Source organism: Lampetra planeri, chromosome 82 (assembly GCF_965212315.1).
Source record: "Lampetra planeri chromosome 82, kcLamPlan1.2.h2, whole genome shotgun sequence".
NCBI classification, from domain to species: domain Eukaryota; kingdom Metazoa; phylum Chordata; class Hyperoartia; order Petromyzontiformes; family Petromyzontidae; genus Lampetra; species Lampetra planeri.
Genome location: NC_136186.1, coordinates 4,424,486 through 4,440,431, shown reverse-complemented (window position 1 = coordinate 4,440,431; position 15,946 = coordinate 4,424,486). Strand labels below are relative to the sequence as shown.

The window sequence follows — 15,946 nt, the reverse complement described above, 5'->3', positions numbered from 1 at the left end:
AAGGGGGGCTAAAGTGGCCAGCCGAGAGTTATGTCACACAGAGAGGAATCGGGGGGCAGTAGCCCCGACATTTCTGCATTATGGTGAGTTGTATAATTATTTAATATTACAATGTAATAATAATATAAATAAAGTGCACAATAAATATAGTGCGCTTGAATCATCATGAAACCATCCTCCCCCTCCCCCCCCCCGCGGGTCCGTGAAAAAATTGTCTTCTTAATAATCGTGATAATACAAAGATTATCGCTATAACTTTTGCTGATTATGTCTTAGTGTAATTCTATCAGGTCTCAGAATTCAGATCTCGCCGAAGGATGAAGTTCTTATAATTAAGATCATTATGCATGAACTTAGGAAGGAATCACTCAGACACTTCTGTGTTAAGCAACTTTAATTTATAAACAACATAACACTCTAATATGCAAACTCTTACGCTTGGAATTGTCAACAAAATACTCCTGGAGATGTGCTCCTCATTGATCGGTAAATTTAACCCTCCATGATTACGTTGTTAAACTGGGTAACAGAGCAATCGGTTAATTCCTAAAAGTAACGCGAGCATAGGAAAAAGTCCTTAAAAATAAATGTGACGATATTCATACGAACGGCAATATTTAAACATGTCCCGAATGCAAAAGAAGACCGCAATTAATTCATTGGTAGATTATGTAATTAACTAAATGTCTTGGAACAATAGTGTGCGGCAGTGTGCCTGCTTCAGCAAATGCTTATCAATTGGCTAAGGCTTCAATAAAATCGCGGGCAAGATTCTGTGATCAAAAGAAAGATTTCAACACAATAGTCTCCCTGTGAGTGTGTGGATTCGTAACGTAGGTTTCTAAACGTTTTAGTTTCGTCAATTAACAAAAAGAACGACTAAAAAACTTCTCAATGACCGTATCCACGTGACTCAATGGCAGCAATGTTCTTCACTATCAGCTAATACTTGACACACTCTTATCATTATTCTTATTATTATTAGTCCCGGTATGTGTGTGTTTGGTGGTTTTGTCTCCTTGATCAATTCTACGCGTCAGGTAAACGCTGGATGATACGTGGTATGCGAGTGTGGGGCAGGGTCATATACACAGCTTCCTCGCTCTCTCTCTCTCGCTCGGCGGCAGCTGGAGCTGCTGCCCACTGCTGGATGAAGAGTCGGCACGACGCTCGACGTCGGCGGTGCGCGATGATTCCGTCGTCAGATAGCGCCCGCAGCTCGTCTGCTAGTCGCCGTTCCTCACTCGTGTCTTGGTTCACAGCTGGTGCTGGTCGGTGCGTGTGGGTCGTACCCACACGGCGCTCTCCTCTTCCTCACGGGCGGCTGGTCAGGCTCTTTTCCCTGCTGGATGAGCTGAGTCGGCATGATGCTTGTCTTTGAAGGTGCTCGACAGCGCTCGCCGCTCGTCTGCTGGCAGCTGACACGCTTGCTCGGTGGCGCTGCTGCGCTCTCTCTCCAGCTCCGTGCTCTCTGGCGATGCCTGGTTGCGCGTGCAGCTGGTTCTCTACGATGCCGGCTTGGTCGATAATTGGACTTTCACCCTTTCTCCCGGTTGATTGCTCGTCGTTACTCGACACTCTATCTCTCGGGCTGCAGCTGCTCATGGGAGCTGGCACTCAGTGTAGAATAACTTTGAGCGATACTTCTTCTGTCAGCGCCGAGCTCGTACTCGGTGACCAATTGCTACTCGGCAAGCCTCATCCTTGGTTGATTGCAGAATTCCCACCCCAGAGCTTGCTGCTTGCAGTAAGTAACTCTTTGTGTTGATTTCGTAGACTCGTGGCTTCTGCTGGTGCAGCTCGTTGACGATGTGCCAGTCACGGGGGCAGGTTCCCCGGAGCCTGCCGATCGCAGCTGCTCGTGGGAGCTGGAACTCACACTCAAAACTTGTAAATTGTATTTGCACACCTCTTAAACAACTGTGAAAGCTTAGTACAATACAACTTATCGCAATCCTTGACTTTGCAAGCGACTCAAAACATCAGGATAAATGTAGAATAAAACTCTCAGCGATACTCTGTCGGTCCATGGCGAACTCAGCACCGAGCATCACGTCGCCCGCTCTTCTCTGCGAGACACAACACCCATTGTTGATCTCGAGGCCATGCCCCGGAGTCTGCCCGTCACAGTACTCTCTGTCGCTTGTAGTCTTCTGTAACTTGCAGTAGTCTCGATGTATGGGTCGTGTCTCTGTCTTTACGTGAATTTCTCGCCCCTCGGATCACCGTGTGGTTAGTCATAGGAAACAACATATACATTGTCTTTGAAACTGATTGGTCCACACCAGAGACAGCTTTCTTTCGAGCCTAGTATCAAACGGTGGTAACCTAGAGGACTCCAAAAGGCGTGCTCTTCGAGTGTTTGTGATGAGATATGATACAAAACTCAGAGTTGCTGAGGCGATTAAGCAAGCACCATATAAATGCTAATATTATTATAACATAGTGAATGCTTGGGAGCTTATTGGCTCTCGCTCCTAGTTAGAGATCTACCCCACTCACAGGTCCACAAATACTGACCGCTCTTACTCTGCAGGTTGAACCTAGGAATGGAGTGTTCAACTTAACGTTCTTTTCAATAAAGGCCTGTGACAAATGTGAATCTATTGGAGCTGCATTGTCTCAAGCTTATACATCTAAAGGTTCTCCATTTGACTTTGTATTGTCTAAGAAGTCCACCCACACCTCCACTTCCACAAACTGCTGGGAGTTGCCTCGCTCTGCCTCACAGTCAGAATTCTCCTCCTGCTTCACGTTGCCTCCATTGATGTGAAGGTCCGATTTTGGAGTTGAATGTTCATCTTCACATTTGACCTTCACTTCTTCGCTCTTCACTGTCACTACTTCGCTCTTCACCGTCGCCTCTTCAAATTTCACCTTGATACATTTCATAGTGTCCAAGCTGGAATTTACATCTGGTTCTTTTTTCAGGAGGGATGGGCTCATTGCAGCACTTTGACTTTCACAAGTCGATTTCAGACTACACTCCTTGGGGGTCTTCTGATGCCTGTGTGTTCTCTGGTGTCTATCAAGCTGTGGTGACTGTGCAAACGCCTTCCCGCACACAGTGCACTTGAAGGGTTTCCCTCCTGTGTGTGTTCTCTGGTGTATTTTAAGATTTGATGAACTTGAAAATGCCTTCTCACACACACTGCACTTGAAGGGGTTCTCTCCTGTGTGCGTTCTCTGGTGCATTTTAAGATTTGATGACTGTGAAAATGCCATCTCACACACACTGCACTTGAAGGGTTTCTCTCCTGTGTGCGTTCTCTGGTGGATTTTAAGATTAGATGACTGTGAAAATGCCATCTCACACACACTGCACTTGAAGGGGTTCTCTCCTTTGTGCGTTCTCTGGTGGCTTTTAAGATTAGATGACTGTGAAAATGCCTTCCCACACAGACTGCACTTGAAGGGTTTATATCCTGTGTGTATTCTCTGGTGTATTTTAAGATAAGACGAACTTGAAAATGCCTTCCCACACACACTACACCTGAAGGCTTTCTCTCCCGTGTGTGTTCTCTGGTGGATCTGTAAACCTGATGTCCATGCAAATGCCTTCTCACACACAGTGCACTTGAAGCGTTTCTCTCCTGTGTGTGTTCTCTGGTGTATTTTAAGATAAGATGAACTTGAAAGTGCCTTCCCACACACAGTGCACTTGAAGTGTTTCTCTCCTGTGTGTGTTCTCTGGTGGCTATGAAGCTGTGGTGACTGTGCAAATGCCTTCCCACACACAGTGCACTTGAAGGGTTTCTCTCCTGTGTGTGTTCTCTGGTGTATTTTAAGAGCAGATGAAAATGAAAATGCCTTCCCACATATACTACACCTGAAGGGTTTCTCTCCTGTGTGTGTTCTCTGGTGTTTTTTAAGAGCAGATGAAAATGAAAATGCCTTCCCACACACACTACACCTGAAGGGTTTCTCTCCTGTGTGTGTTCTCTGGTGTTTTTTAAAAGCAGATGAATCTGAAAATGCCTTCCCACACACACTACACCTAAAGGGTTTCTCTCCTGTGTGTGTTCTCTGGTGTATTTTAAGATAAAATGAACTTGAAAATGCCTTCCCACACAGTGCACTTGAAGGGTTTCTCTACGGTGTGTGTTCTCTGGTGTATTTTAAGAGCAGATGAAAATGAAAATGCCTTCCCACATATACTACACATGAAGGGTTTCTCTCCTGTGTGTGTTCTCTGGTGTTTTTTAAGAGCAGATGAAAATGAAAATGCCTTACCACACACACTACACCTGAAGGGTTTCTCTCCTGTGTGTGTTCTCTGGTGTTTTTTAAAAGCAGATGAATCTGAAAATGCCTTCCCACACACACTACACCTAAAGGGTTTCTCTCCTGTGTGTGTTCTCTGGTGTATTTTAAGATAAAATGAACTTGAAAATGCCTTCCCACAAACACTGCACTTGAAGGGTTTCTCCCGTGTGTGTTCTCAGGTGTATTTTAAGATAAAATGAACTTGAACATGCCTTTCCACACACACTACACCTGAAGGGGCTCTCTCCTTTGTGCGTTCTCTGGTGGATTGTAAGATTAGATGACTGTGAAAATGCCATCTCACACACAGTGCACTTGAAGGGTTTCTCTCCTGTGTGTGTTCTCTGGTGGATCTGTAAACCTGATGACCATGGAAATGCCTTTCCACACACAGTGCACTTGAAGGGTTTCTCTCCTGTGTGTGTTCTCAGGTGTATTTTAAGATAAGATGAACTTGAAAATGCCATCTCACACACAGTGCACCTGAAGAGTTTCTCTTCTTTGTGTGTTCTCTGGTGTATTTTAAGATAAGATGAACTTGAAAATGCCATCTCACACACACTGCACTTGAAGGCCTTCTCTCCCATTGGAAATCTCTGGTCCTGTGTAAAATTTCCAGTAGAATCCATGCTATTTGCATACTGGTCCCATTGTTGTCTTTGTCTACCGAGCCGCGCTGAGTGCCTTTGCTCCATCAGACCAATTCTGCAGAGGAAGCATCAGAAGAAGCATCAGCTGCAGACAGAAAAAAATTGTCCACACCATCTTCATCAGTATCGAGGCACAGAGGAGTGAATATATACACAGTCACACATGACTTACACGTCTATATTTATTCATATATTCAGGATTATCCCCAATTCATCACACCGGCTGTTAAAGCACACAATGAGAGGCAAAAGGTTATAAATATGCCTGGAAGCCCTAGTATCTTCAAAATAAATGTTAACCCAAAACACCAAGCACACAATTTCGGCAGCCTGGCTGCAAAAGTAGTATTTATACAAGCAAAATTCAGCTAACATAGCAAAGGCTGTTGGGAATAATACTATTTGTATTATGCAGAAATGCATAAATAAATGTTCAATCGTGACTTTAGAGGTGTGAAGTCAGGCTCAGATTTGCTTGAATGCTTGGATGAACAGATCTAACTTCAGCAGCATATGTGCTGTTAATTTCCTGTTTCCATTCTTCCAAAAAGTTCCAGAGGGGAACTAAAATAAACGATTGTTTTGATTTAACCTCCATGTTCAATAGTTAATATAATTTACTGCAAATACAAACTTGACACTGTCACACACTGGCATGGTAAAAAGTGGTGGTGTGTCCAGAACCATGCCTGGCCGCCTTCATCGGCTCAGTATTGACGCTTCCTCCCTTCACCATGTAATTAATTTAAGATCAATCAACATAGCAGAGGCCCACAAGCAGTTCAGCTTTCACTTTTCAATCATGTTTGCTGTCGGTGATAATCAAACTAATTGTTGAGTTCATAATGCAGTGAAATAACTGCACCACAGCTCCCCACAAAGATAAACTCTTAAATACACATACATTTCACATGCATCATTAACATATATAAACAAAAATACAACATTCATGACGAATTACAAGTAACCTTATCCCAGTGCTAATGCCATGATAGGTGCAATTTAAGGCCATGTAAGTGTGGATTCCTTGTCAGCAGGTAATGGGAATGATCCAGGTGTCAAGGGATGACTGACAGATGAACCAGCTGTGCTCCCCATTGTCTTGCTGGGTTTTATGAACCCAGCGTTCCACCTATTCATGTGGGCGTCGCTCTTCCGACCTCATCGTTGTTGCAGAGAAAATATATATTAACTACCCTGCAGCATACCTCACGGACCTCCTCCACAGAGGCCAATCTTGACACTGCCGGCACCAGTCATCGGCAGTCCGATCGCCTGCCAAAGAGACTCAAGATTATATTCTATATTGATATCTTAAGGATCTGTAAGCTTCTAATACAATAAAGTCTGGTTGTATGAATCATAGGCAGGCCAGCCTTCATTGTATAAGCCAGCAGAGATGGTAATTTAAATAAGTTCGTATTCTGAATCCACACAGTAATATCTGTGGCCAAGAAGAATCACAGCTTTATTCGTTAGTTTCTAAAAAATTAACCCGTAAAAACAAAGTTTTTCACTACAAATCCTTTATATGCGTGGCATCGGTTTTATTTTATTATTCATTTCTGTTTTTCTTGAGTAAGAGTTTCATTTTTATCACATTGGTATTTTAAACAAAAAACCCAAAATTAAGATTGAACCACTTCTACGGGGAAGTTCTAAGTTTACCTTTTTCTCTCTCTCTGGGTTTTTTGTTCTCTCTCTCTGCCTGTATATTTAGTGCACTTTTTTCTGTCTACACTCGTTTTTTGTCGTTCTTATGTTCTGCTCTGTCTGTGTGTCTCCGTTCCTCTTGTTTTTTATGTTTTGTCTTTCTTTGGAATTTTCACACTTAAATTCTAACTTAGCAATCTTTGAAATACGTAATCGACCAGGCTATGCGTTAATTGTGTGTTGACCGACTCTCTGTGTCGTATTACATAACATTTCGATATTTTGCTAGGTTATTTAATTTAGTGTGTTCTCTCTCCCTCTCTCCTAATGTTCAAGCCTGCGTACTTTACTACGCGTTTCTTCGTACTCATTGACATGTAAATTTTTTCTCTAACCCCTCCCTATCTCTGCCGCCGCCCCCCTCTGTCTATTTAAGGCCACCCCACAGAGACGATCCCCCCTCTCTGTACCTGTGTTGCTCTATGTATCTTGGTGATATCTGTCTGCTTATATGTCTGTCTATAGTTTTCTGGTTAGATTTTGTTGCTATTTCATTATACCTGATGATGATTGCTTGTGTTGCAATCGAAACGTCGTATGCTATTATTTAATTTACTATTTTATCTTTATACGTGACTTTACCGAAAGAACCAAATACGTAGTAATTTATTGATTTAAAGCTTTCGTGACTGCAGGAATTAATACTCTTTGGGTCTTTCGGTCAAGTCGCGTAAATAGAAAATAATAGATCACGATGTTTCGATCGCAATACAAGCAATCGTCTTCAGGTGAGAGAAAAAGCTGCTGAGACAAGGTCTTATATAGGCCTGAGATGGGTGCATCAAGGTCGGTGGGTGGAGCTAGAGATGGTCCAACCAATTGAAATAAACACGGAGAAACCGTATACAAAAAATATCCTAAGACAAAAAATAGTACAAATCTGTAAATGATAAAAGGGGAAAAGCCTCTTCTTATATTTTGCTACTGGGAAAGGAGGTCCCATGATGTAGCTGCTCACCCCGAGCTGTCATTGTTCTGATGGTGGCGTTGTCTTTGTGCTGTGTACGCCTTTTGGCGCTGTCCTCTGGTCTAACACCGTTTGAGACTAGGCTCGAAAGAAAGCCGTCTCTGGTGTGGACCAATCAGTTTCACAGACAATGCATAGATTATCACAGCATTTGTTTTGTTTGCATATTGATCGCGAGTATATTGTGGTTAATGCAGACAAGATTCGTTGCAAAAGGTTTCAGTTCGGCGTTTATTTAAAGCTTTCGTGACTGCAGGGATTCATATTCTTGGTTCTTTCGGTAAAGTCATCAAGTAGAAGGTAAATAATAAAATAATAAAATATGAAACAATTAAAATTTCTCACGACGTTTCGATTGCAATCATCGTCAGGTGTGAAAAACACAGCAAGAAATTTTTCAAAAATTTTCTTGCTGTTTTTCACACCTAAAGTCACGTAGAAGAAAAACAATAAAATGTAAAAAATCTCTCGACGTTTCGACTGCAACACGAGCAATCACGTGTGAAAAACACAGCAAATTTCTTGCTGTTTTTCACACCTAAAGTCACGTAAAAGAAAAACAAAATAAAAACAAATAAATTCTCACGACGTTTCGACTGCAACACGAGCAATCATCGTCAGGTGTGAAAGACACAGCAAGAATTTTCCGAAATTTTCTAAAAATTCTTGCTGTTTTTCACACCTAAAGTCACGTAAAAGAAAAACAATTAAAGAAAAAAAACGTATCACGTTTCGACTGCAACACGAGCAATCAGGTGTGAAAAACATTAAGAAAATTTTCCTAAGATTTCTCGCTGTTTTTCACACCTAAAGTCACGTAGAAGAAAAACAATAAAATAAATTCTCACGATGTTTCGACTGCATCACGAGCAATCATCGTCAGGTGTGAAATCCACAGCAATAAATTGTATTACTTTATTATTTCCCTTCTACGTGACTTTACCGAAAGAACCAAGAATATCTTAACACCTGTTTCAGTTGCCAGAAAAGGGGAAAAACCTCTTCTTATATGTTGCTACTGGCAAAGGAGGTCCCATGAAGTAGTGAGCCAGATGAAGACGAATTAAACTTAAGCAGAGGATTAAAGCAAATGCAATCAGGCGAGGGCAGGAGGCAAGGCCCCGCGTGGCCAGGCCCCGCGTTGTAATGTTCCAACCTGGACATCGATTCCATACTCGCTGCTACTCAATTGATATCCCTACGAGAGAGAGACGGAGAGAGGCTCTACCTGGGTAAACAACAACCACCACCAAGACAACAACAACAACCACGATGTTAACTTCTCACCTCGGATATGAGCGAGCGCGGTGTAGCAGCTCGTGACGTCACGCGGCAGCAGGTGACATGACGTCATTTGCGGGGTTCAACACACAATCCCCTCCCCCAACGATCGGCGGTGTAACTGAATAAATTATGTTGAGACGGGCTCATGTGCAGTGATTAAGCGTGAATAAATTATGTTAATTAACCGCCAGTTGATAGTTTCAGTTTAATTTATTAGGTACTAGCGGGAAGCACCCGACGTTGCCCGGGGGAAACATTTATTGAAAAACTTATCAAAAAAAAATTAAAACATAACATATACAAATACATTTTTTTTTTATGAATATCTCATTAAATTTCGATTGAAAGCTTTCGTGACTGCAGGGATTCATCTTGGTTCTTTCGGTAAAGTCACGTAGAAGGGAAGCAATAAAATACAAATAAATTATAAATATTTATAAATAATAAATGAAACATTAAAATTCTATTATATATTTTTTTAATACTTTTTTTATTTTATGTTTTTTTTTATAATAATTTTATTACTTCCCTTCTACGTGACTTTACCGAAAGAACCAAGAAGATTATCTCATTAATTAAAATTTAAATACATTTAAATAAAACCCAACGTGCGGTGGAAAATAAACTTACGATCGCGCAAACGAATTGAAGGTTGTAGATTTCTTTAGAATCAGCTTATTCCCGTTTGATGGATACCACAAACGCTCAGCAGATAACGATTTTCGCCACACACTTCATGGTCACCCCCCCCCACCCAAATACAAAAGTGTATTTTTATAATTTGTGCATGGTGTACATTTTGCAAAGTATCCACATGCCAAATTTCAAGTTTGTTGCATGTCGGGAAGTACGCTAAACATTTTGAACAGACAACACATTCACAAATTTTCCTTTTATATACCGGGACTTGGATTCACCACGCCCGGCCGCCTTTGTCTCCCCAGTGGCGATGTTCACACACCACATCAGTTACTCGTTTGAGGCTGAGTCGACCTAGGGGAAGCCCAGGACAAGTAAAAAATAATCGTGGTGGCCGTGAGCGGGAATCGAACTCGGGTCGCCGGGTTCGTAGCGCAGCGCGCTCACCACACATCATCTCTAAAACACAGAAGTGAGATGGCTTTCTAAAGGTTGATCACTGGCCAGAGTTTTTGAGTTGTGAGAGCCACTCCAGAGATATCTTTTAGAATAACAGTCACCACTAGCAGCACATTTCAGTGACACAGAATGGGTCGCAAAAGTTGCTCACTTGTGTGACATATTCAGCCTGCTCAACGTACTCAATCTGTAATTTCAGGGGAGATCGACAACTCTGTTCAATTCGGCAGATAAAGTGGCTGCATTCAAAGCCAAACTGGAATTATGGGGGCGACGAGTGAACATTGGAACTTTTGACATGTTTCAAACACTAGCAGAGATTTTGAAAGAGACTGAGCCAGGGCCTTTCTCCCAGCTGGTAAATTAAAACCTACTCTTGTGCTTGGAATTGTCAACACAGTACTCCTGGAGATGTGCTCCTCATTGATCCGTACATTTAAAACCCTCAATGATTACGTTGTTAAACTGGGTAACAGAGCAATCGGTTAATTTCTCAGAGTAACGCGAGCATATACGGCGATAGTAAAAAGTCCGTAAAAATAAATGTGACGATATTCATACGAACGGCAATAAAGAAACATGTCCCGAATGCAAAAGTAGACCTCAATGAATTCATTGGTAGATTATGCAATTAACTAAATGTCTTGGAACAATGGTGTGCGGCAGTGTGCCTGCTTGAGCAAATCCTTATCAATTGGCTAATGCTACAATAAATTCGCGGGCAAGATTCTGTGATCAAAATAAATATTTCAACACAAGTCTCCCTGTGAGTGTGTGGATTCGTAACATAGGTTATAAACGTTTAGTTTCGTCAATGAATTCATCGGTACAGTTAAAATAAACAAAAAGAACGAATAAAATACTTCTGAACGACCGTATCCACGTGACTCAATGGGCAGCAATGTCCTTCATTATCAGCTAATAGTTGACACTCTCTTATCATTATTCTTCTCATTATTAGTCCTGGTATGTGTGTTTGGTGGTTTTGTCTCCTTGATCAATTATTTGCGTCAAGCAGACGCTGGGTGATACGTGGCGAGAATGTGTGGGGGAAGATCACACACACAGCTTCCTCGCTCTCTCTCGCTTGGCGGCAGCTGGAGCTGCTGCCCACTGCTGAATGAAGAGTCGGCACGACGCTTGCCGTCGGCGGTGCGCGATGATTCCGTCGTCAGATAGCGCCCGCAGCTCGTCTGCTGGTCGCCGTTCCTCACTCTTGTCTTGGTTCACAGCTGGTGCTGGTCGGTGCGTGTGGGTCGAACCCACGGCGCTCTCCTCTTCCTCACGGGCGGCTGGTCAGGCTCTTTCCCCTGCTGGATGAGCTGAGTCGGCACGACGCTTGTCTTTGAAGGTGCTCGACAGCGCTCGCCGCTCGTCCGCTGGCAGCTGACACCCGTGCTCGGTGGCGCTGCTGTGCTCTCTCTCCGGCTCCGTGCTCTCTGGCGATGCCTGGTTGAGTGTGCAGCTGGTTCTCTGCGATGCTGGCTTGGTCGATGCTTGGGCTTCCACCCTTTCTCCCGGTTGATTGCTCGTCGTTGCTCGTCACTCTATCTCTCGGGCTGCAGCAGCTCGTGGGAGCTGGCACTCACTCTCAAAACTTGTAAATTGTATTCGCACACCTCTTAAACAACTGTGAAAGCTTAGTACAATACAACTTATCGCAATCCTTGACTTTGCAAGAGACTCAAAACATCAGGATGAATGTAGAATAAAACTCTCAGCGATACTCTGTCGGTCCATGTCGAACTCAGCACCAAGCATCACCTCGCCCCTCTTCTCTGCGAGACAACACCCATTGTTGATCTCGAGGCCATGCCCCGGAGTCTGCCCGTCGCAGTACTCTCTGTCGCTTGTAGTCTTCTGTAACTCGCAGTAGTCTCGATGTATGGGTCGTGTCTCTGTCTTTACGTGAATTTCTCTCCCCTCGGATCACCGTGTGGTTAGTCATAGGACACAACATATGCATTGTCTTTGAAACTGATTGGTCCACACCAGAGACAGCTGTATTTAGAGCCTAGTATCAAACGGTGTTAATCCAGAGGACGCCAAAAGGCGTGCTCTTTAAGTATTTGTGATGAGATGATACAAAACTCCGAGTTGCTGAGGCGATTAAGCAAGCACCATATAAATGCTAATATTATTATAACATAGTAAATGCTTGGGAGCTTATTGGCTCTCGCTCCTAGTTAGAGATCTACCCAACCCACAGGTCCGCAAATACTGACCGCTCTTACTCTGCAGGTTGAACCTAGGAATGGAGTGTTCAACTTCACGTTCTTTTCATTAAAGGCCTGTGACAAATGTGAATCTATTGGAGCTTCATTGTCTCAAGCTTACACATCTACAGGTTCTCCATTTGACTTTGTATTGTCTAAGAAGTCCACCCACACCTCCACTTCCACAAACTGCTGGGAGTTGCCTTGCTCTGCCTCATAGTCAGAATTCTCCTCCTGTTTCACGTTGCCTCCATTGATGTTAAGGTCCGATTTTGGAGTTGAATGTTCATCTTCACATTTTACCTTCACTTCTTCGCTCTTCACTGTCACTTCTTCGCTGGTCACTGTCGCCTCTTCAAATTTCACCTTGATACATTTCATAGTGTCCAAGCTGGAATTTACTTCTGGTTCTTTTTTCAGGAGGGATGAGCTCATTGCAGCACTTTGACTTTCACAAGTCGATTTCAGACTACACTCTTTGGGGGTCTTCTGATGCCTGTGTGTTCTTTGGTGTCTATAAAGATGTGATGACCGTGCAAACGCCTTCCTGCACAGAGTGCACTTGAAGGGTTTCTCTCCTGTGTGTGTTCTCTGGTGTATTGTAAGATAATTTGAACTTGAAAATGCCTTCCCACACACAGTGCACTTCAAGGCTTTCTCTCCTGTGTGTGTTCTCTGGTGCATTTTAAGATAATATGAACATGAAAATGCCTTCCCACACACACTGCACTTAAAGGGTTTCTCTCCTGTGTGCGTTCTCTGGTGCTTTTTAAGATGTGATGACCGTGAAAATGCCATCTCACACACACTGCACTTGAAGGGTTTTTCTCCTGTGTGTGATCTCTGGTGTATTTTAAGATAAGACGAACTTGAAAATGCCTTCCCACACACACTGCACTTGAAGGGTTTCTCTCCTGTGTGCATTCTCTGGTGTATTTTAAGATAATATAAACTTGAAAATGCCTTCCCACACACACTGCACTTAAAGGCTTTCTCTCCTGTGTGCGTTCTCTGGTGCATTTTAAGATTGGATGACCGTGAAAATGCCATCTCACACACAGTGCACTTGAAGGGTTTATCTCCTGTGTGTGTTCTCTGGTGGATTTTAAGACTAGATGACTGTGAAAATGCCATCTGACACACACTGCACTTGAAGGCTTTATCTCCTGTGTGTATTCTCTGGTGGATTTTAAGACTAGATGACTGTGAAAATGCCATCTCACACACACTGCACTTGAAGGGTTTCTCTCCTGTGTGTGTTCTCTGGTGTATTTTAAGATGAGATGAACTTGAAAATGCCTTCCCACACACAGTGCACTTAAAGGATTTATCTTTGTGCGTTCTCTGGTGGATTTTAAGATTTGATGAATGTGAAAATGCCATCTCACACACACTGCACTTCAAGGGGTTCTCTCCTTTGTGCGTTCTATGGTGCCTTTTAAGATTTGATGAATGTGAAAATGCCATCTCACACACACTGCACTTGAAGGGTTTATCTCCTGTGTGTATTCGCTGGTGGATTTTAAGATTAGATGACTGTGAAAATGACATCTCACACACACTGCACTTGAAGGCTTTATCTCTTGTGTGTGTTCTCTGGTGTATTTTAAGATTAAATGAACTTGAAAATGCCTTCCCACACACAGTGCACTTGAAGGGTTTCTCTCCCATTGGAGATCTCTGGTCCTGTGTAAAATTTCCAGTACAATCCATGCTGTTTGCATACTGGTCCCATTGTTGTCTTTGTCTACCGAGCCGCGCTGAGTGCCTTTGCTCCATCACACCAATTCTGCAGAGGAAGCATCAGAAGAAGCATCAGCTGCAGACAGAAAAAATGTCCACACCATCTTCATCAGTATCGAGGCACAGAGGAATGAATATATACACAGTCACACATGACTTACACGTCTATATTTATTAATATATTCAAGATTATCCCCAATTCATCACACGGGCTGTTAAGACACACAATGATAGGCCAAAAGGTTATAAATATGCCTGGAAGCCTGAGTATCTTCAAAATAAATGTTAACCCAAAACACCAAGCACACAATTTCGGCAGCCTGGCTGCAAAAGTAGTATTAATCAAAGCAAATTTCAGCTAACATAGCAAAGGCTGTTGGGAATAATACTATTTGTATTATGCGGAAATGCATAAATAAATGTTCAATCGCAACTTTAGAGGTGTGAAGCCAGGCTCAGATTTGCTTGAATGCTTGGATGAACAGATCGAACTTCAGCAGCATATGTGCTGTTAATACTGGTAGGAACGAAGTGGACCAGCCTACAATAGATTATATCGTCCGTCCGTCCGTCCGTGTAGCAACATCGCCCCCTACTGCAAACACTTGACATGACCCTACAAAAACCTTTAGACTCAGTGACGCTTTCCTGGCTAAACAAGTGTAACATTCCCTTATAATTCCCTCAGATAGCTTTTAATTATAACATTTAAATTAATAAGGCTTTCCTGGCTAAACAAGTGTAACAATCCCTTAAAATTCCTTGAGATAGCTTTTAATTAAAACTTTTAAATTAAAATTTTACTCACAGCGGCCTAAAGCCTACAGCTAGGCCTAAAGCCTCGACCTACGCCTCAAACTCTCCCTTCGTATCGTACCCCGCGTGTGTGCGAGGGAGTTAATGTTTAACAATGTTACATTCCCTGATGCTTTTAAATAGAAGCATTTAAATGTAAAGCTTTTACATAAATAATAAAAACATTTAAATTTAAAATTAACTCACGGCGGTCTAAAGCCTACAGCTAGGCCTAAAGCCTAGAAATAGGCCTCAAACTCTCCCTTCGTATCGTACCCCCGCGTGTGTGAAAGGGAGTTAATGTTTAACATTGTTACATTCCCTGATGTTTTTAAATAGAAACATTTACATTTAAAGCTTTTACATAAATAATTAAAACATTTAAATTAAAAATTAACTCACAGCAGCCTAACGCCTACAGCTAGGCCTAAAGCCTAGACCTTGGCCTCACACTCTCCCTTTGTATTGTCCAATTCGGTGTAGCAACATCGCCCCCTACTGCAAACACTTGGTAGGACCCTACAAAAACCTTAAGACTCAGTTGGGCTTTCCTGGCTAAACAAGTGTAATAATAATGGTAGGTTTTTACCCTTTTAACTGGTACAAAACTGACACCTTTATTCAAGGCATCATGTTTGCAATGACCACAACACAAGTAGTCAATAAAGCAAACAAAAAGAAGCAACTCTGATAAGGATAATAATATGCACTGTCCTTGAAGTTGATTGGCCCACACCCGAGACGGCTTTCTTTAGAGCCTAGTCCCCATTGGTGTAGGGCCAGATGACGCCAGAAGGCGTACAACTCAAAAACAGTGCAATATCAGAGTATTGAGAGTTCGGGGTAAACATTTACACTATGAGATCTCTTTTACCAGTGGCAAAATATAATAAAAGAGATCTCATAGTGTAAATGTTTACCCCGAACTCTCAATACTCTGATATTGCACTGTTTTTGAGTTGTACGCCTTCTGGCGTCATCTGGCCCTACACCAATGGGGACTAGGCTCTAAAGAAAGCCGTCTCGGGTGTGGGCCAATCAACTTCAAGGACAGTGCATATTATTATCCTTATCAGAGTTGCTTCTTTTTGTTTGCTTTATTGACTACTTGTGTTGTGGTCATTGCAAACATGATGCCTTGAATAAAGGTGTCAGTTTTGTACCAGTTAAAAGGGTAAAAACCTACCATTATATTTTGCCACTGGTAAAAGAGA

General features: G+C 42.5%; 2 protein-coding genes across 2 annotated transcripts in view; both read right to left on the bottom strand.

The window, feature by feature from the left end:
- Nucleotides 1-376: 376 nt before the first annotated feature.
- Nucleotides 377-8,950, bottom strand: LOC144738396 (uncharacterized). The gene is given in 3 exon segments (XM_078621431.1): nucleotides 377-4,072; nucleotides 4,074-4,440; nucleotides 8,884-8,950. Coding segments are annotated over 3 exon segments (1,878 nt in total). The 3' UTR covers nucleotides 377-2,628.
- Nucleotides 7,809-15,946, bottom strand: part of LOC144738395 (uncharacterized) — a 48,386-nt gene continuing 40,248 nt past the window's right edge. Inside the window, 1 exon segment of the mRNA XM_078621430.1 lies at nucleotides 7,809-13,983. Coding sequence (XP_078477556.1) covers nucleotides 12,312-13,983 — 1,672 coding nt within the window. The 3' untranslated portion in view covers nucleotides 7,809-12,311.